We start from the raw sequence: 21,944 nt of genomic DNA, 5'->3' as shown, positions 1-21,944 counted from the left end.
AAATGAACTGTGTTGAAATAAAGTTCAAAAAAGCACACATAAAGGGTTTTGTTCAGATGCAAGCTGGTTTGCTTTCCACTGACCCTGGGTTCTAAGCCTACTATGAGGTCACTCAAGAGATAAGAATCTTCTATTTCCATATAAAAAAAACCATAAAGCCTAGATTGAAAGTAACATTGTTGCAGTTCTTAAAACTATTTTCTCTATATCTTCTACACTGGATTGCACACATACAGACACAAACACATCATTAGATAACAGACAGGCTACAGCAATGTAAACACTAATTTATACCTGCCCAATAAATTACTATTTTATATGGGAATTGATGCTGAAATTGCAATTCTGCGCAGACAAAAAATAATCAGGCAGGTCAAATGCCAAACCACTACCTAAATACTAGAAAGACACTCTGTCATCACTACATGACAAAACTGAAGGATAATCAAATGAATAAATTCATCTACTGATGGAGTAATGCATAGGTGTCCAGAGATAATGTATTACTTCTAAAGGTTCATGCCTTCTAGAATACAGTCCTGATCTTTCAGCAGAAATATTTCCATTATATCCATATTTTACTGTTGTTCTTATGTCTCAGATGTATGGCTCAGGGAGCTTGAAGCAGGCAGGAAAATCAATGGTTTCAATCTTGACCTCTGGAGCATTTCTGATTCTGTTTTAAACCATGAATGAATTTGTCTCACTTGGTTTCCCGGTTTCCCAAAGCTCTCAATAACCCAGCACAAGCCAGAACTGCTACTTCAAGAAGTGCTGCCGTCCTCAGTTACTCTTTCTTGGCACCACATAATCCCTCTCTTATGTCAGCACAAACAGTTATACTTATTGCTGAGCAACGTTTCAGCCGAATCAGCTGCCAGCCATACTCTTGTACCAGCACAAGGAAGAGGGCAAAAATAAGAAGTAGCAAAAAGATGCTGGGACCAAATACCATCAATTAGTGCTTTCGTAGAAAGAAACCAAACAATCACAGATGAAAACTGCTACATGTGCATTTAACAATTTTTTATTTACCTAACTTTGCAAACCTAGGGAAAAAAAACTTTCATGTACTACATTCTGATGCTATTTAATGACACATGAAAATGTTCAACTACGTAACTAATTTGATCAAGAAACTATTAAAACAAAGAGCAACTTCTCATATTTTTGATCATTCAACAGAATTCTTGAAGTTAGATGGAAGCCCAACACATTGCGGATACAGTGTACATACTGCAGAGTACTGGGCAGTGCTTGCAATCAGCACCACTCTCTCCTGCTCCCACAGCACATACACTTCTGGCCAGCATTTCTTCCAGCACATTTTTTTTTTTTTTTAAGGCAGGAAGACAGAATTCAATATTTTGTCTGTATAAACTGCTTAAATATCTTGTGCATCAAAAAAGTAAAATGAGAACTATTAAAACAGCATGTTTGATGTATTGATTATGAATTGGTGAAGCTGATCATACATTCTTTAAAGAAAAAGTCAAACTATGCCAGTTTTAAAACAACTGAAATTGCTATTGTAATGCATGTATGTTATTCTAGTTTGATAATATTGTCATCTTGATAATAGTGTAATTTTGCACTCCAGATTTCATCTCAACACCTCTTCTCTTTTTTTTTTTTTTGTTAATTATCAGTTGTATTTTTCCAGTTTGAAAAATGCAAGCTACATGCCATCAAGAAAAGCAAAAAAGGAAAACTTTCTTCAAATTATCTTCTTTGGATGGAAATTATCTCACAAATACATTTATGCTTGAGATAGTTCTAAAAGCCAGAACCCACAACAGAATTGGCACAAATCCAAGATTTACTAGAAGTGTTTCCCTCTGTTTTTCCAGCTGGAGTGAAAAAGCAGAGAAAGTGACCATGTACACACACACAGCAGCTGGATGGGAATTTGAGAACAACCACAACTGCTGCCCACATGACAAAACAGTAGAATTCCCTACTGTGCCAACTAGAAATTACCAATTTCATCATCAATAATGAGGAACAAGAAAAATGTTTTGGAGTCATAGCCAAAATTTTTAGTGTCCATACAGGGAGGAAGAGGGAAATACACCTAGCAATCTTAATTCTAGGAACCAAAGACAACAGAAAGAACCAACTCAGTTCAGACAAAATGGAGCAATTGCTAAGGATACTCAGATTGGTATTTACTCAATACCTGTCTCCGTTCTCGACGAGACAAAGTGTTTCCATGAAGGATTCGCCAGAGCATCCTTGCAGCTATTTTTGTGTCAATCCACAGTAATCGAAAACCATGGTAGTAATGCTTCAGTTCATCCACAATCCTCTCTCCAAGAGATTTTTTCACAACTTCCACTTCTGTTGGGCTATACACAGGACCTCCTTCTTCTAATTTCTTGTTTTTGTCCTTTAAGGACTTCAGTGACTTTTCAACTATGGAGTCATCTTGAAGGGGAAGTGAAGAGTGCCACCATCTGACTGGAAGATACTGGGGACCTAAAACACCCATGGTTGCTAGCGGTGTCCATGAGCCAGAAGAGCTCGTAAAGGTAAAATAGATTTGCTCAGACCCTTTAGTCCAACAACAGTAGCGACCTTTTTTGGAGTATGCGTAAACAGGAGGGACACTAGTGCAATATTTAAAGTGTACAGCCCTGCAAAAGAAAAAAAAACATTAAAAAATTAGCAACAGATCAGAAGCTATTTATACGTATTTGTATAGTCATGTATATTTGTGTACTTATCAAATGTATCACTTGACAAATATTGACCACATGTTTAAGAAGAAAAAATAACAACAAACTTGTGACTCTCCAAGACTTATGTCGACACCTGAAAAGAATGCTTGGCTTTACCTCATAACCAAAAACCAAATAAAGCCTGCAGGGTATTTTCCATTAAACAACTTTGGAACGGTAGCTTCTTTTACTCCAATTCAATAGAGAGCAGCAATCAGAAGTGCTCTCCATTTAGGAAGCTACATTTGAAAAGAAATCTGTAAATCCATAAGCAGCATAAAGTCCCTCCTATTACTTCTCCTGTTCGAACAAAACACTTGAAAAAAAAAGAGACAGGGTGCTGAGTTAGAGAATTAGTATCAGAGAAATTCATTTTCATTAGAGTTCCTCTTTTACTATCTCCACATATCTAGTTTTCCTTTTTCAGCAGAAACTTTTGCACAAACTTTCACCATGCTACTGAATTGGGGCACACAGAACCAACTCTCTTCAACCTATTCAGAATTTTGATCTTTTCTTTAATTAAATGTAAACTGAATTAAAGCATTGCTCCAAAACATAGAACTACTCATTATACACACAAAACTACTCATTATATGCAAGTAGGATTGTACACACTTTTATAAAAGAGTATGACAAACTTAAAATAGTAGATTAAATATTTTATATGAACGAGTTCCATTAGATGTCCCTCAAACTCAAATGCCAACATTAAGTCACCTACAGGATAAAAATGACTCGGGTGTTTCTTCACCAAACCCTTTTACTACCAAAATAAAATCAGAAAGTGTTTGTCTTCAGTGAATGAACTGAAAATAGCTTTTGGTAAAAACAAAAAACCCAAATTTCTCAAAAGAGTAACAACAACTTCTCAAAAAAACAACAACAATGTTGTCCTGATATTCTACTGCCGACTTAAAATCAAAAGTTTCCAATTTTCCAAGAGAAAGACCCCATACAAAAATCTAGTTAAAAGGAAACAGACTTGAAAATGTTTTATGTATTAACATTTTTTAAAACGTTTTATGTATTAGAAAACCTCTCATAACTAATTATTCAGTGATATACAAGTAACATGAGTAAAAAAGGAATTACTTTGTTTCGTATTAAGGACTATGTCTAGAGATACATCCTTATGTTCAAATGAAAACTTAGGAAATGGAAGAACAGTCACTGTTTCCTGAGAAGATAGGCTGTAAATAAACTAGAGGATACATATTTTAGCATTCCAAGGAAAGGCGTTAGGAAATTCATATCCACAAGTATGACTTGTCAGCCAAGTCAGGAAGAGAACAGATTCTGCCAACACCCAACTCCTAAGTACTGTAAGAGGACACAGTGGCTGGATTTCTACTCAAAAGAGGACACCAACTCCTAAGAGAACCTCACCCAAGCCTGTAACATACAGTAAACTACTTTGGTTTAATAAAGATACAACTTAAATTATCTGCATTTACAACTGTCAACTATGGCTTTCAAACTAGCTGTGACTGAATGTTTACTCTGTGGAACTCCACACAGAAAGTGTGTAAGAAGCCTATGATATCACCTGCAATGTAACAAGATTAATATTCTACTCTTTCACATCCTAAGTGAAAGGGGAAGTAGGCGAAAAAAGGAAGATCTCACTCTCTCCCACACACAACCAAGCAGGTGAAGAGAGTAATACTCAGACTGCCTTTAATCTGTCAGTAACACAAGGTGAAGCTAGTATTTTCTCACTTTGTTTAGAAGATTTAACCTACACTATGTGATAGTATGCTGATGATTTTGTACAGTTTTGAGTTTAGAAGAAAGTTCATGTTTACTCACATTTTGTTTGCCAGCCTCAGGGATGTACAGCTAAGACATGCCCGATCTCCCAAGTTTCCTAGAAAAATACCAATAATCAGCATTAATTCAGACATTTTGGAAAACACTTATCCACACAGTGAACTGTACAGAAATACATTATTGAAAAGACTAATCTTTACTTAGGAATGGCTACCAGTGAAAGCACAAAAAAGATGCTGCTTAACAGCGACTTCCTTACAGTGCGCTGCTTGTGAGCACATTCACACTTTGGATGATTGTGCATCACAAACAGCCAAGACTGATTTTTTTTTTTTTTTTTTCTCTGACAGTAACCATATGAAGTACTGAAGCCCCAATACCTCATTCTATTCCAACCCAAGTCAAAGCACATGCCTTGCTCTTTGTGTTTCTCAACCTGTAATCCAAATTTATTGGATAAAAAAGAAAAAAACAGGTTGGAAGCAATTCAGTAACTCAGCTGACATCTCCATAAGCATCCAAGCAAAGTGTTTGTGCAAGCATGAACTCTGTGGACACGTGAGGGACTGTTTGCACTTGTTCAGCTGCCTGAAGACAGGCTTCCAAGTCCCTCAGACAAGCAACTATAATGCAGAACAACTTCAAAGAAAGCAAATGTGATTTTTTAATGGCTTCATGACAACACAGATCCAAATGGAGCACTTGCCAAGTGTGTAGGATGAAAATGTTTGTTTTGTTTTAAGCAGAACAACAAATCAAATGTGAGCAGGAACCTAAACACAACTCACTAGAGAGGTGGAACCACAATACCATGTCAATACACTGCTGTCCATTTTGATTAGCACCTGTTAAAAATAGCTCTACCACTGGGTCCCTCTGCAAAGGATACAAATTGTCTTGAAGGGCAAGAGGCTGATTCAAAGAATATGAAGGGCCAGCTTTCCAGCAAAAGCCATGCTTCTCAAAATGAATTTTATTTGAAACACTAACTCAGAATCAGTCCTAATAATAACTAATAAAGTCCACAGGGAGGACTTACACCTATATATGGGCATTCTCTATCCAGGTACGGAGACAAGTGGCAATAAATTGAATAAGCAATAAATCGGAAATAAATTCAGGAGACCACCAAATGATAAATTATCTAAGTCTGTTCACATGCTTCAATAAAGGGCCACGCATGAAAGCCTTCCAACCATCCCACACCATGGAAGCACCACGGGCTACATAAAATGCTACCTAGTGGCTGTATGAAAACTACAATCACTGAAAATCACCCCTGAGCCCACTAGAAAAGAATCCATCTGCCCCGAGAAATTAAAAAAAATAATAATCTTGTATCGATACCTAGCTGCAGTAACTCAATAACTAGCCAATACCAAGTACAAAAAGATTCCTAAACAGAACAAGGGAAGAGCACATGAGCAAGACTCTAAAAGACTTGATTCTTTTTTGCCAATCTTTTCAGAATTCACTGTAATAACTACCTAACTAGCTAATTAAATAAATAAGGCTGGATGGAATAGGCACATGATGGTTTGTTTCTCCTACCTACTATTTCTGGTCAATCTTAAAGAGAAAGCAGGACAGAAAAGTAATGCTAGAGGTTAGAGGTCAACCTTTCCACCTCCAATGCCAAGATATAGCCTATGAGAGAACACCTTAAGTTGTATCTGAGAAAACACAGCACTCAATGCTGATCACCAAAAGCAATCCCCAACAAAATATCCTAATTATTAGAGGTAATGTCATACCTCCAAAATCAGGCGGGGCAATCAGAAGGTATGGAATAGGGGAGAAGGGGGAAAAAAGATGTTAATTTATGAAAGAAAAATCTCAATAATCAATGGATGTCCCACACTAAGTGGGCTTTGATGTCATAACAATAAAGGTTTGGCATTGTCAAAGGAAAAGGATTTACCCATCTCAAGTTGTATCAAACTCTTAACAGGTACTCACTGCCACTGCAAGTAAAGTCAGGGGAAAAACTGTTTCTGGCTCAAAAATCAATCCCTGAAAATCTCTGAAGGCATTGTGACACTCTCCAATACTTACAGAAAGATCAGTAGCTGAACTTCTTGACCCAAGAGTCTAGCCATCGCAGAAGGATGTCCCTGACTTTAAGGAACAGCAGAGCAAAGCAGAGAAGTGTGCACACCCTTGAGGAATAATAAGTCACAGCACAGTAATCCATTTCTCTCACCTGAATGCCAGGAAGCACACAAAGCCTATGTGCCAAAACTGAGAGTCAAACTACTGGAGGACATCACCTGCTTTGGACAGGTGCCTCTAGAACAAAGAGGGATGATCTGGAGATCAAAACTGGCTTGGAGTTTCTTAGATAAAATTAACAGCAGTAATACACTTTCACTTTGCTTATCTTCATTTTTTTTCCAACCAGACTCATCCATGATATGGAAGGGATCAAAGAACAAAATTCCAAGGCTACTGTAAGAAAACACACACACCCAAACACTTCTTGTTGTACAGCCATTCAGTGTGAACAGGCACACAGAAATACCATTTCACCAAAAGATTCTGTAAAATAACTGTTGATTTCAACTCTGTCAGCTCTGACAAGAGCTCTTCATGTATTGCAGTGTCTGTTCTAACCATGTACTTAAGTACAAGCCAACCCTGAAATAATATATATACTCTTCTTCAAATAGGAGCAAAGTCCATGCTTCTTCCATCTAGGAAAATGCAGACATCCAAAAGTGTATGAACAAGGTCACTGTAGAGTACCATACTCAACACTTCATTTCAAGTGTTGAGCTTTTATGGAATCTGCACTAGGATTAGTTGGTTTGGAAGTAAGAAAGGCAAAAGTGCCAGAAAAGTTGTATGTTTACATATACCTAATGGAACAGAAGTAATGAGAAACTTCATTTTTACATTTAATGAAACATCAAACCAGAAGTTTTAAATGCAGAATAGCTGTGTACTGTTCTATGCTTTTTTTTAAAAAAGGCTAACATGAAGTAAGTCCATAAGCCTACAGTACTTAACAGCTTGATCTTTACAGGAAGAACATTTAGGATTCTTAGAAGCACTTAGCTTTAATTTAATCTTAGCTTACTTACACGTAAAGCAAAGAAGATGAGCTAAGTAAAGCAAAACACTGTACAAAAAAATGACAGTGCACAATAACGTGTTAATAATAGATTAACACCCCAGTTGAAAGCATTTATTATACCATAAGCATGGGGTATCACAGCACACACATAATTTGTCTCTATTGCAGTATTTCATCAAATGAGATGAAACGATTCATGTGGGGTGAGATTTATAACAGACAAAAATGTAGTGATCATCAGCATTTCTTCTTATGCTATGCCACAGAAGAGTCAAAGCTCCCATCTAATCTGATGGTACGTGGATGTGTTTCACCTCTGTTTTAACAAAATGAATGGCTACAATACTCCAGCTTCTTGTTCAGGTCGTTGTGCAAGCTCAGCCTAATTAAATGTTCTTTACAACCACAGCAAAAATAGAAATTCCCATCAACAAGAAGCTATTACACTTGAGTGATTATTGTTAACCAAGAAGTCAACTGGTTTATCAAAATGAACAAACATCCATATGTTTGTTAATGAGGTTTGCCAGAATCTGAATGTGCAGATACTGTTTCTCACTGAGAGCCCTTCAGCAATAAGTCAGGGCTCAATGTCAGTGACAATCCACTGCCTGTTAAGCTTTCACTGACTCCTCGCTAAACCCCTGCCATTCCAACTCACGGACATAAAAAGCATCTACAGGCCTCATGCACGTCACAAGTTATCAGCTGTTTCATGTCATTAAACCTCACCGCCCAAAGGTATTTAAACTGCCAAATTGTCTTTATTATTAATGGAAACAGTGCCACACACTGCCGTTTCCCTTCAGTTTCCCCAAGATTTCAAAGCTTCCTGGGAAAAGGCAAATTCACATTTCCCTCCCAACACAGACTAAGAAAGTAACCTCGTGTCTTTTCTTAACGGATACTGAAAAGCATGTAACTAGTGCGAACGCGGCTCTGCAGCCAAGCGACACTGACCGCAGGGCAGGCGGGACTGAAACGTAGTAACGTGCCCTGGCACCTCAAGAACAAGCACTTTATTGTTTTTTTGTTCCCTCAGCCAGCTGGCCTTGCAGAGATGCACGCGTGCTGTCCCGAGGGGAACGCAGCCCCTCCAGCCATCCCGGCAGGGAAGACAACGCGAAAAGCCGAGCTGTCCACCCCGGCCACAGCAGGCAGGGAGCGGGGGAACCGCGCCCGAGCCGACAGCAGCGGCTCCCCGAAAGCAGCAGCGGCTCAGAGCCGTGCCCGCTGACACCGGCTCCAGAGGACGGGCCGGCGAAGACTCGGCCGTGGCCCCGCGGCAGCCCTTCCTTCCCCTACCGACCTCTCCGCCCACACCGGGAGCCCCCAGACGTCGTCGCCGCCTCCGCCCGCCCTCCTTTCCCCCTCCCCCTCAGGCCTCGGCTGCCGCCGGCAGCACAGGCCCCACGGGCCGGGCGGCAGCGTGGCCGCACCGCACCGCGCCCCGGGGCCGGCCCGGGCGGCTGGCCGGCTGTCTCTCCCTCCCCACCGCCGGACGGCCCGCGGGCAGGCTCACCCAGCCGCGGCTGGCGGCGCAGCGCTCGGGGCAGGCGGCAGGCCCGCCGGCCGCAGGTCTGTAGCAGCATGGACGCCATCTTGGCGCTGTGGGGCGGCTGGGCGGCGGGCTAGCGGCGGCGGCGGCGGCGGCCTGCGAGAGCCGCGCCGCCCGGGCCCCGCGCCGCGATCCCCACGCACCCTGGAGCGCCGAGCTGCCGCTGCCGGCCGCCCGGGCATCGCCCCGCCCCGCGGCGCTGGGCACGCCGGGAACTGTAGTCCTGCGGGGAGCACGGTAAGCCGCCCGCGGGCGCGGGGCGCGCTGCATGGCGGGATTTGTAGTCGTGAAGCGGTGCGGCGTGACGTTGGGCCGAGGCGCTCGGGGGAGAGCGTCAGGGGGCGGCGCGGGGCGTGCTGGGAGATGTAGTCCTCCCGTCGGCAGGGCGAGGGTGTCTGTCCCCCGGCAGCCGGCGGAGGGGAGCGGTGTGTGGGCAGGCTCCCGGGGGACGGGGGCTGCAGGAAGCTGCCTGAGCCGCCCCGGAGCCAGCGCGGGGCTTGTTTACCCCAGGAGACCGCGGAAACGGCAATGCGGCGGGGCCGCGGCTGACAGCCCGTGAACCCACCTCCGCGCCCCGGGGGTCACGCCAGGCCGTGTGCGCTGAGGGAGGGCTGCCCGAGGGGAGGGCGCCGGCAGCTTTGGGGCCGGCCGGAGGGGTTCGGTGTGGCCAGCAGGAAGGTAACGCTACTCCTAAGTACAACGCCAACACCAGACCGTGTGTGGAACGGCGTGCACTCACCTTTTGGGGCAAAAATCTTTGGCAGCGCTGCTGCTCTTGAGCACGGCTCAGCAGCAGTCGTTTCACCGCATGCACAACGTGTTGCTGGCGCATCTCGGGGTGCGATAGAAAAATAAGCCTTTTGTTCGCGAAGCCAAGATGCTTTTCATATCAACTAGAACCTGAGTCAAACGACAGATGTGCTTTGCTAGTGCTAATAGTTTGGCTACAGGTAGCACGATATTCTTCAAATGTAAGTCTACCACCTTAGGATCTTCTAGCAAGGATTTCATTACTCAGTGCAGTAATAAACAGTAACATTAATTTTTCTTCAGTTTTTTTTTAATTGTGTGGACAGGTGCAGGGAATAACCGGCATCAAACCGGCAGGAGTTACAATTTAACGAGAGAACGGCGAGATTTTTAAAGCCGTGGGTGTGAGGCGTGGGTGTCGGTGCCTTCCTTGCTGTAAAAAAGAAAAACAAACAAACAAAACAAAAACGGGGGGGGGTGGAAAGCTGCAGGAGCTGCTTTTCAACAAGATGGCTGCCGGCCCTGCCAACAAGATGGCTGCCTGAGGGACAGGGCTCTGCAGGGACCGGGAGGCTGCGGTTTCAGGCCTCCCGCCTTTCGCAGGTTATCTGCTTGTTCGCCTGCACACCCCCCGAAGTCCCGAGGGAAATCGGTGCTGTTCAACTTCACAGGTAAAATGGCAGGAGGGGCTTCAGGTCTGAGCCCAAAGGTGACCGAAAGCAGCGCCTGGTGTCGCAGGAAAAAGAGCAAGCGTGTCTGCAGTCGCCCTGTCGTGCTTGAGACTTGGCAAACGCAGGGATTGAACTAGCAATGTTTTAAGGTTCTTCTGTGCGTTTAAAGAAAATCCTCAGGGTTTCTCCTAAGTATTAAAAATTTGAGATTAAATTTAAACTATTTTTTTTTTTAATCATTATTCAAAAGAGTATGTGAACATGGAATTTTCAGTTCACCAAATCTTACAAAAAAATTAAATCAAGACATGCTTTTTCACATATTCTGACTCTCTGGCCTACAGAAAAACTAGTGTTGTTTATATTTAGTGTTACAAATTTACCAAAAATAAATTGGTGTCATTATTTAATACAAAACCATTTGTGTTATTATGTACTTATCAGAGTTGCTTTTAAAGTGTTAGGGTCCCAAATGTGTTGCAAGATTGCTCACCTGCTGTGTTTGCCTTACAAGTATTTAACTGTATAGTGCATTTAAATGGTTAAAATGGTTTAAAATGTGCAACTTAACAATAGTGCTTTATATATGTTAATATGGCAGTCTTAAAAAAAAACAACAATCACAACAACGAAAACATCTTCCCAATCTACACATTTCTCTCACTAGACTGGCTTTGTAGCCTTCTCTTGTTATTCTTTTTTTTCTTTCTGGTTGGCTGACAACAAAACCAAATGAAATAGGGCAACTAATGGCAGTTCCTCTAACAAAGCTGTTTAATTATGTAGAAACATTATATGAAGCCTATACAAGAAAAATAATATGCTCCGAAGTCATTAAACTATTGACAAGAGATTTCAGACAGCAAACAGATGATTACAGAGGTCTCACTACATTTATGCAGACAAGTAACCAGACTTTCAATAGTTTCATTAAATTCATTAGTATTCAGGGTAGCAGACAATGTACATGCATGAGCCTTTTCAGAGCTGAATCCGTTATGTTTTTGTACACTCTTTTGTTCCAGATTTGTTTATACCTGGAAGTTACATGGTTTTCTATTGTATATGAAAAGGAATGACAATGGACTCAGTGAAAATTTCCTAAAGGGACACCGTTTCAAAATACTAATTGATTTTGTGCACTTACCAAGCATTGTGAAATAATGCTGAAGAAAAGACAAAGTGTTAATAACCTTCAAGGAGCTGCACTAATTGCTCCCACATGGAAAGGCCTCGTGACTGTAGGTGATTCCTGGGCCTTCCACCCAGGTCAGGTTTTGTTATAAAGAAAAACACCTTTCACTCCACCCCGACCAACAGCCTGTGAGTTGACAAAGAAAATGCTCAGCCCCGGAATAAAATACACGACGTGCAAAGCTACTAGGGTTTATTTTTAAATAACTTAAGCTGCTATGGCCATTTTAGACGTGGTTCTTAAAGCCACCATGTTGTGTGGAAAAGCTGTCAGCCATCTTGTTGAAAACGATGTGTTTTCTAGCAAGAAGAGGAGGGAAGTCTAGAAGGAAGAAATGCAAACCTGTTTTTCCATGTGAATTGAATAAGGGTTTGAGAATTATTAAAATAAATGTTATTTATTTTGTATTTAAACAAAATTAAGATTATTATCTGGCATTAAACATCGACATATTTTCCCCTGAATGTTAAATATAAGGAAAAGCAAAGTGAGAGCTATCTAAACAATTACAAGACAACTACAAATAAGGGGAGCTTGTGATGCCTGGTACAGCCTGTGGGAATATCAAAACGTGTATTTTACCGATAATACAAGCACAGCCCAGTGATGTGAAAAAAAGCAAGAATGTTTTGCTTGTCTAAAAGAGGTATGTGCAAATAAGAGCACAGAATATGCCTACTGCTGTGCATTACTTGCATAGACATGAAAAAGGAGCAGATGAACCTTTAATACTTGTTGAGGAAATTTAGAGATCTGCCTATAAAGTGGGGGGCAAATGTCAGCATGAACAGGGAGCAAAGATATAACTAGCTATATATGCAGTTCACTCTTTTCAGGAAAGAGCTACTTCACAGCATGACAGATTTCCCATAGTAAATACTTACATGAAATTCTTATCTGCTGTTGTCCCTTACTCTTTGCCTCTTCGCCATCTAACAAGCTCGGGTGGGTGGCAGGCAGATGCATACGGGGAGCAGGATTCCTCTGTGACCTACCAAAATTACCTGCACAGCTGGGCTGGGGGCCACTCACCATCGCTGTCACCCCTTCCCTGAGGACATGTGCCGGGAAGAGCTTCCTACATCCTATTGGGGTTTTTTTTTTGGAGTATAACAAGAGCCCCACTCCCAACTTGGGACACATGGTCAGTGGCCCTGTAGCTTGGAAAGTGGCTGTATAGCAACGCCAAACCTACAGCACTCCTGCCAGAACCACCACACCTGGCTTGTCACACCCCGGGGACAAGCAGAGCTGGCAGCAAGGGGCTGGGGAGGTAAGCCTGAGTGGGTGGAGGGGAAGGAGGTGCAATGCTCCATGCTCTAGGCTGCATAAGCAGGAAGAGGGGAGCATAATTAGCAGTTGATGAGATGGGAGACAGGTTTGGCATTTCCCTGCTGCAACCTCACGTATGAGCAAACAACATGATTCTGTCAGCTACGTAGGGGTACAGGCCCATATACTGTATTTAAAAGTAGGATTACGCTTTTAGTCTGTAGAATCTGTTTCCATGGCAATCCCCAGGTTGTCTCCTTGAATAGATTTAACAATATGAGATTAACCTCATCTTTATTCACCACTGTTGAGAGTAAATCCTAAGAGAGAGAGGGGGAAAAAAAAAAAGAGGCATTGCTGTGTAGCAAGTTGCATTATGTTTCCACTCCAGGAAGAAAACCAACAGATTATTAGTAGTTCTTTAAAAAATGCTCCCATTCATCATCACAGATTTTTAGGAGAGGCTCCTGGGATACTGAAGCCTGTTGCTCTGCACATGTTGGAGCTCAAAGGTAAAAGTTCAAGTGGTCGCTGGATTACAGAGTTGCTCTGTATGTCCAGGTCACAAGTTCACCCCCGTCTGGAAGTGCCAGCGAGGAGCAGTGGTGGGGACACATTAGCAACAGCCCAGACACAGGCTGCCCTGGGTGCCTTCTCCAACAACTGCAGTGAAAAGCTACTCTGAGATGGCCATGGCAGGAGTAACGTGCTGCAAACAGTCATTACAGGTCCAAGGATAATTACCTGCTCAAATTCTAGTAAAAAAGTGGTATTTTAAAAAGATCGCCTAGGCTTCACCCAAATTAGCAATACAAAATAACGTATTAGGTTGTCATTAATTAAATCCGACATGCTGGCAGACGAGGAGAACACAGCTGGGAGAGTACAAACAGGTACGTTTGGAAGTCTTTTCGCACGGAGGCATTTGCAGTTGATAGTGAAAGTCACACAGGTTCTAGTTTTAACCAGCAGATGGAGCTTATGTGAAACAAACAACCGGAAAAAAGATGCCTAATCATCGCACAAAGCGGTGTTTTGGGGTGCTGCTGTCTGCAGGGCTGGAGGAGGACATGGGGAAACAGCTAGAAGGTTCTGGCCAAGGCAGGACCAAGCAGAGGAGGGAGGGCAGACAGTGTTCAGGCTGTATGCGTAGCAAAAAGGGAAAGAACAGCTGTAATGAGTAAACTGATTTAGACCTTGAGAAATACAGAGGAAAAGAAGGACAAAAGGAGTCTGTAGTGTTAAAAAGGCACCTGTTAGTCCCAGTTGATATCAGAAGGTCTGAGATTCTGCTACAAAATTACCAATCCCATATTTAAGATTACCTGTTATGCCATCAATTTGATTTCATGAATGACAGCCTTTAAAAATATTTATTTGGAGTTATTCTTTGCCTCCAGGTTGTGGTTTTTTTTCAAGTCTGTAAGGTTTGCAAGCTCATGTCTGCAATTAGAAGCACAGAAAGCTGACAGTCTTACACCAGCATCTGCCTCTCAGAGTTGGGGCTTTAAGAAAACAGCAAATGTTGTGTTGTTGTCAATAACAGATCAAAATAAGCCACCTTTGCTTTTATAAACCCGTCAAGAAGCAAGGTAAGAAAAGCACGCGACCAGGGAAGCCCTTCCCCACCCCGGATTTTGTAGACCTGATCTTGCACTCCTTATATCTCTCTGGATTCCTGGTGAAGTCAGCCAGTATTACAGGAGCGCTGGAAAAACAGGAGGTCCCTGCAACCCAGATACCTTTCAGTTTGCATCCATTAAAGAAACAGCAGAAGGTCAGCACACCGTTTCAGAGGAATTTTTACTTTTGTATTCTGAAAGGGAGAAACATGGGCTACTTCCAAGGGCCATTTTAGTGGCAATAACAAGACTTCCTTTAGCAATTTGGCAAGGGTGAGGCTGCCTGTGATAACGACTGCTTTAGAGGGGAGAGGATTACAGCCAGCACATGCACACAGCTGTATGACTTGGTAGCAGGCAAAATGCTATGTAGTCCCATTGTCTCCCAGGTATATTTGGGCTTTGTCTGCCTCTAAGAAGGGAAGCAGAACTAAGCATTTCTGTTAAAAGAACAAATAAGAGCGATATTGAAGATGGACAGGATGATTTGCTGAAACATGATGCTTAAAATCCCTGTGCAGAATTTAACCCCCTGGGGCCTCAGTTGTTGTTACCTCTTGCTGGTTTTGCTGATGATCTTATCAGTCCTGCCTCATATTTTTCCCTAACCATCAGCCTGAGTGACCCTACCGGAATTATGTCTTTCCAAGCTTTGAATTGCTCTCTCTTATTTACCTTTCAGATTTAAACTTTCTAGCTTACATAATCCAGACCAAGCCTGTAACACAGATCTCACACTTTTTTATCCTGTTCTCCTTGACCTGACTAGCACTCCTATCTTCCCTGCTGCTGTACAATGACCTCCCCGTTCCAGCATGCCAGCACACAGCCCCTCCTTTATTCAAGTCAAAGAGCTGCTTTTCTCAAGAGGCCTCCCCACAGAGATAATGAAAAGCAGATTAAGAGATTTTAAAAAGGAGTTGGTTCCTTTGGAATGGTCAGTGTGCTTTCCCTTTCTACAACTGTCCTCTATACTGTAAATTTTCTAAATCAGTTTGTCTGGATGTCTGTGCCTTGACCTCAGCAGGACCTCAGCTGTAGGGCCCCAATCCTACACATGCATATGCATGCCATGTCCCTTTGCTATCAGTGACATTCACAGAGGGGTAAAGGAACAAGCACAGTTATATATTTGTAAAATAAAATCCTGGTGCTTGCTAATCTAATATCATAGAAGTGTTCTAAAGGACTAAAATTTAACATTTGTATCTTTATTCTTGTGACACAGAGAGAATGGCAACCTCCAAGGCAAGCGAGGCATCAGGCTCTATTGACAGCATTTGGTTTGGACTGATTTGTAGGTATAAGAGAATCCTGAGGGGAAATACCTGGTAAAATGTGATGTGAAGCTATAGAAAAATAACAAGAAGCTATTAACACAAGTACATCCCAGTGGTCCTTTTCCAGTATCCTGCCTTTTCCTTATGCAGCTGAATTTCAGGCATCAGAAACAGAAGACACTTTGTCTGGGCTTTCCCATGTAATCAGCAACCTCTCTCCTGCCTGTCTTAGACCTCTGTTCACTTTATTACTATTATAGTATCCCCTAGAGACAGACTTAGGAGGCGTTCACCCCCAAACGTCCTGTTACTTTAAAGCTGTTAGTTATTTTATCAGTAATGCATTACATGCTTTAATCCTGGTTACCTGATTGTATAAAGTGTGGCAAGCAAGTTAGATGCATATATAATAAAACACAAAGTTGACATAAGAGAGTTTTACTGTTGCATTTAATCAATGCTGAAGGGAAGTAAAGTCTCCCAGACCAGGCACTCTCCTCTGAAAGCAACTTCAAGAGGGAACTCTGTGAACAAACTGAAGCCTTAGCTGGGGGCTGCAAATATCTAGCAATTCATCAGCTGCATAGAGCGAGAGGAATTCGTTGGGACTAATCCAAGCAACAGGTAGAAGTAAGTCACCCAGATTGCTCATCAGCCAGGGTGACAAGCCCCACACTCATTAATACAAAACATATTGATAATTTTATTTTTAAATCACTAGTCCAACAGCTGAAAGACAAAATACATCCAACAGATCTCAACAAGAAGTCTCCATTTCCCTTTGGCTCAGCCAGCAGTGTTTTCCTGCAGTGCCAAGGGAACAACCTCCTCCCCTTTCTGAGGCCTCTCCTCCCAAGGAACAGACATCTAACTCTCCCTGAGTGGGAAGCCTCTTTCAGCATGCCAGCTGGGAATCAGGGCCCTGGGCTCAATCCCAGCACCTGTGCCTAGTTTTCTTACAGAGCGCAGCCAGCTGCTCTTCCAGGTCCGCAAATGTCCTGTACACCCTATTTCTTTTCATTTCTGTGTATTACTTTCAATAAGCAATGCAAATGTGTTGGTTATATTTGGATTTTTGCAAATACACTATTTTACATTTACCTTAACATGGTTTGTGCTAAGGATCATATCAAGTTACTGACAAACAGAGCTATGACGTGTTTTCAGTAATCCTTAAGCCAGGGTTGTTGAACCAGTACTTCCCAGAACCCCTGCACTATTTTTGTGGGAATTTGAAGGTGAGCTGGATATAACTGCAGGCCACTTTGGAAACTAGTGACACAGAGTTGGGGAGGAAGAAGTGTTTTTGATGGCTTGGTATTTGTTAGCAAACTTTTCTGGCATTAAACATGGTAGAGAGTATAATTGACCCTGAGGGCACACAGGCATTAGCTAATTGCTTTGTCTCTGACTTCGTTCACAGCACGTTAGACTAGTCATTTCTATCTGTGGCACCAAACTATCTGTGCAAACTTCCTGTGTGGAAATAATTATATATCTTTTCCAAGTTTGTGTTAAGTACTTATTTATCCAACAGTTCTTATGCAGAGAGGCAAGGTTAGAGTTAAGAGAAGACTGTTGTCCCTGCTAATAGCTTGACTCTGAAAAGCCCTCATATAATTCAAAAATCCTAATATAAACAGGAGCCAGACTGGGGCTTGCATTTGTACTAAAACAGGAAGGGGATACATAGAGGTCTAGAAAATAATGAAGGTGGGAGGAAAGTTAATAGAAAATGGTTATCACAGCTCATAATACTATATTAATTCAATCAGTTTATCAGGGAGCAGGGTTTAAAAAGAACAGAGGGAAATACATTTTCATATGAACCTTTTGTCACAAAATGTTCTATAACCCAAAATATAAATAGGTTCAATAAGAAAATAAATAAATTCAGGGGAGATAGACTGAACAAAGTGTCTGACACATGCTCATCTAGATGCAGTGTCTGGTTCACAAGTTCTATGTCCCTAAATTACTGATTTTCAAAAGAAGGAATGACACAAGGGGGTAGGAGCTACTTTTCCTATGCCCTGTTACCAATTCTAAGCATTCATTATAACTTCCCTTCTTGGTTTCCTTTGAGGAAAGGATATGCCTGAGCCTGCTTTGACTTTTTAAAGCTTTCTCCATTCTGCACAAACAGAGGTGAGAATAAGAGACCATAAATGACTACCCTTGGGCAGTTAATGAGCACTATAGAATATGAATCCACAACTGGAACCAAGGAGGTGTCTGAGGTGGACTGAAGGGTCACTGTTGGTGGGTCTCAAGACACTTGACTTGAGGCATGCATGGCTCTTACCATACTGGGGGTCTAAGACAGTTCAGTTAGTCCTAGACAAGCACAATGCTGTTCCTGCCATCCTGACAACTCTGGGTGTTGCTATCACCACCAAAAGAAAAAAACAGGTTCATAGAGGAGGGGATTTTTTGAAGTGTAATGAAAGCCAGCTCAGAAAGGGAAAGGATTTCAGTCTATTTGGTAACTTACACAGAACTTCTCAGCACGAAACTCTACCAGGGTAGAGAACTCGCATCTTCTTTGGCTTTCTCACCACCATGTTTCCTCTTTGGACTTTACAGCGAAGTCCAACTTCTGCCATAATCCACCTGGCAACAAGTTACAGTCTATCTCCCTCTAGTGGGTAATTACCCACGAAAGCCATGAGACGATGTGCATTAAAAATTTGCCTTGCACATACTTTAATTATCTTCTTTCTTCAATTTGCTTTCTTTCTCACAAATACAGTCAGTGTTTTCTTGATACCTTCTAAACATGTCTGCTTTTCCTCCATTCTTGTGCTGTGTGAGGAGTTGGGCTGTTTGAGGGTTTTCTATTTGACTTTGATGTAAGCAGAAATGAAAGTAAAGAAGCTGTTCAAGAATGAATATAAACTGAAATATTCTAGAGAGTAGTGGTGTTTGTACAGAGGCACATGGGCAACCCCCAGTACACTGGACAGTTGGAGATGTGGGAAAAAGAAACCCCTAAGACCTACCTTAAATGGGTTCCTGAGGTTTGTAATTGATTTTTTTTCTATCTGGAGTCAGTAAAAATAATTTTACAGTTGAGTTTTCTTATCCTTAAAGTTGATTTATTTGGGTGGAAAATCTTCTGCATTTTGCTTAGTAGTTTGTTCGCTTTGCATTTTTTGTTCCATTGACAAAACTATTAACAGCAAAATACATAAGCCAGCTGTGTTATATCTAAAGTTAGCTCTCTAGCAGCAACAGTTAACTACCAAAGAGTATTCCCAGAGCAGAGCTGACATTAATTGAGAAAGATTGTGCTCTCAAATATTTCTAGACAAGATGCTATAGAAATTAATTTAACCAGACCATGCCTTTTGTCTATGGAACTGAATTTGTCTCCTTTGCAGAGCATATAGGCTAGATACTGTTGCTGTTACTCCACTGAGATTAATGAAAATATATTAGGGATGAATCTCAGAGGTGTTTCCTTTTTCTGACTACTCTGAATTTTTTGTCTGTTTAAGCACATTTCAAAAAATAAGATGAACAAATAAATATTTTCCAAATGAAAAATGACAGATCTGGTTGAAAGAAATTTTGAGGTCAGGCTTTTAAAATAATACATTTCTTGCATGATAGTAGGCTTTGTATTAATCATTATCTGATATTGTTCTGTTTAAAACTTTGAATTATCTAAATAAACCCACAGGAAAGACATTTTGCTTCAGTCCAAGTATTTTCCAGATTCCTTGAGACACTGACCTTTCTCTCCATTTGCTGTGCTAATGGTGCTCCTCAGAAGTCACTAATTAGAATCCCAACAGAGTCTTTATTATGGCAAACTTAAGTATTACAAGGAGAATGAATGAAATGAAGATAAAATGGAATTGAACTGAAATTAAGTAAGATCACACATTATTTGCTCTGAGCAAATTCTGCTTCTATGAACACCTCTGCAATCCATATATTTACATTATTTTGTGAAACAGCATCACAGAAATAATTTTGCTATATAGCATATCAAGATTATCAACAGGGTCATTTTACTTACACAGGTTAAAAATATTGTAGCTTTTGCTCCCTTTATAACTGACATATCAATGAAACTAATTTCATTTCACTGTAATAAAGATGAAATTAATTCCAGTCCTTCTCCTATATCAGTAAGAACATATTTTTATTCAGCTGAGACATTTCATAAACCTGCTGAAGGTAAGAACTGCAGACAGCACTGATACAGAATGTGAAGGGAGGGAGAGGATACTGCAGAAGAAATGTACAGATTTTTTTTCTCCAGAGCTTTACTTGCATTGAGGTACAGGAAAAAAGGAATTCAGTGGCGATCAGCTTTCAAGACCAGGTTGTAAAGCTGACAGTAAGAAAATGTTCTTTTGCTTCCAAGTTGAGCACATTTATTCTAGAATTTATTAAGAAGCTGTAAACAAAGAAACTTACACTGCCACATCCTGTTCTTTATTTAGGTTGGATGAGGGATTCATTTGGCATCACAGAAACTACAACAACTGCACTGGACTAAACCAAAGGCCTGTGAATCCCTTTTCCAATCTCTGGTCATAGTCAGAAATGAGTGCTTAGGGAAAGAGTACAAGAAACAGGGCAAGCAGAGAATGTTGCTGTCATTAGCCTACTGTGCCTGCAGCAGTGACTGTTGTATTTCATTGCTGCTGATAAAGAAATACAGAAGGTAGTTTAGTGGTCTGAGCACAGAGCTGGGAGTTACAAATCTGTGCATTTCAGTCTTGCCTCTGTCACCAAGGTTACTTGTACAGTGCTGTGTCCCAGCTCATGTGCACATGTGCTTGTGGCAAACATGTCTTCAGGCCCCCGCGCTGCAGAGGCACCCACGACCCACCCTAATGTACCCACGCTCATATTCACACTGTAGTTGGCCGGGGCTGGTATTATGGTTTACAGAGATTTGTTCCTCCCTAATGAGCTGCTTAACATCTGTGACTGTTTCCTGAAGAGCCGCATATATCCCAGTGCACTTTCTCCTGTGCCCCTGTCTCTCTTCACTGATCCTTCCGGTTCTTCTGTTTTTCATGTGGTTATCATCACCACTCTTTGTGGTCCTTGTCCTTTGTCTTAAGCTTGTCATCCCTCAGTTCTTACACTCCAGAACAGCAGGCTCAGTGAAGTGTAAAAATACTGCAAATGTTTTCCCTGACTGCATAGCCCGACCCAAGGTCAATCTGTCAGGTACCGTGGAGAGGCTGACCCTTTCTAATGTCCCAGCTGAAGCTGTTGATTGGAAGGTGATGCTGTTGAATTTCCGTTACAACCAGAAATATAATGTTTAAGTCACCTCCTTAAAAAATCCTGTTAACTTTTTTTTTTTTTTTTTTTTTAAACTATGCTCCACCTTGCTTCAGGACTACCCTGCAATTCCCAGCACCATGAGATCACTCCTGAATGGACCCTTAGCTGCAGGCCCACTTCTAGGGAGCTCACAACTTCATCGTTGCTCCTGAAACTCCGCCACCTCTTCCTCACCTGCCTCCTACAGAGCAACCATTGTTCCCACCCCCATTGGTCAACCATCCTTCCAGAAACGTGGAGGGCAGCAAGCTCCACACTCAGGGCACCACTCAGAACATCATGATGCAGTCAGGTAGATAGGAAGTTGCCAGAATTCTTCTTTCCATCTTTAACCTTGCAATTGAGAGCCAGATGGTGGCCAGATCGAAGGGCAGTTTTGAGGTCTTTCCCCCCAGATCCTTGCACCTCAGGTTGAGCAGAACCCTGGAGAGCTCCAGCTCCTTCTCAGCGTGGCCTCCAGCTGCCCCTCTGCCAGGGCAGGGGTGCAGAGAAACTAGAGGTAGCCACATGCAAATCAGGGTTGAGTGGTAGCCAAATACGTGTAACCCAGGGGGAAGCTGAGTCAGTGAAGAGGAAGAAAGCAAGCAAATAGTCTGGGATATTGAGGCCCTGGTATATTGGCATGTCAGTGGAGGGCTATGTGTAGTAAACAAATAAATACAGGCACACATGCTTTATCTGTTTTTGCAGAGTAAAGCCAGTAGGAGTGTA

At 41.9% G+C, this 21,944-nt stretch overlaps 2 protein-coding genes across 5 annotated transcripts in view; one reads left to right on the top strand and one right to left on the bottom strand.

The window, feature by feature from the left end:
- Positions 1-9,174, bottom strand: part of LETM1 (leucine zipper and EF-hand containing transmembrane protein 1) — a 28,338-nt gene extending 19,164 nt beyond the window's left edge. For both annotated transcript variants that reach the window (XM_051619948.1, XM_051619949.1), the window contains exons 1-3: positions 9,092-9,174; positions 4,533-4,590; positions 2,180-2,636 (exon numbers count right to left, since the gene is read on the bottom strand). In XM_051619948.1, the coding sequence (XP_051475908.1) occupies positions 2,180-2,636; positions 4,533-4,590; positions 9,092-9,170 (594 nt within the window). In that variant the 5' untranslated portion in view covers positions 9,171-9,174. The remainder of the gene's footprint in view (positions 1-2,179; positions 2,637-4,532; positions 4,591-9,091) is intronic.
- A 103-nt stretch (positions 9,175-9,277) lies between these two features.
- The window catches only part of NSD2 (nuclear receptor binding SET domain protein 2), a 98,938-nt gene continuing 86,271 nt past the window's right edge, over positions 9,278-21,944 (top strand). For all 3 annotated transcript variants that reach the window (XM_051619946.1, XM_051619942.1, XM_051619947.1), the window contains exon 1: positions 9,278-9,364. The gene's annotated coding sequence lies outside the window, so the exon portion shown is untranslated. The remainder of the gene's footprint in view (positions 9,365-21,944) is intronic.

Source organism: Apus apus, chromosome 4 (assembly GCF_020740795.1).
Source record: "Apus apus isolate bApuApu2 chromosome 4, bApuApu2.pri.cur, whole genome shotgun sequence".
NCBI classification, from domain to species: domain Eukaryota; kingdom Metazoa; phylum Chordata; class Aves; order Apodiformes; family Apodidae; genus Apus; species Apus apus.
Note: the sequence above shows the minus strand (reverse complement) of the source record. Positions and strands in the feature narration are given on the sequence as shown.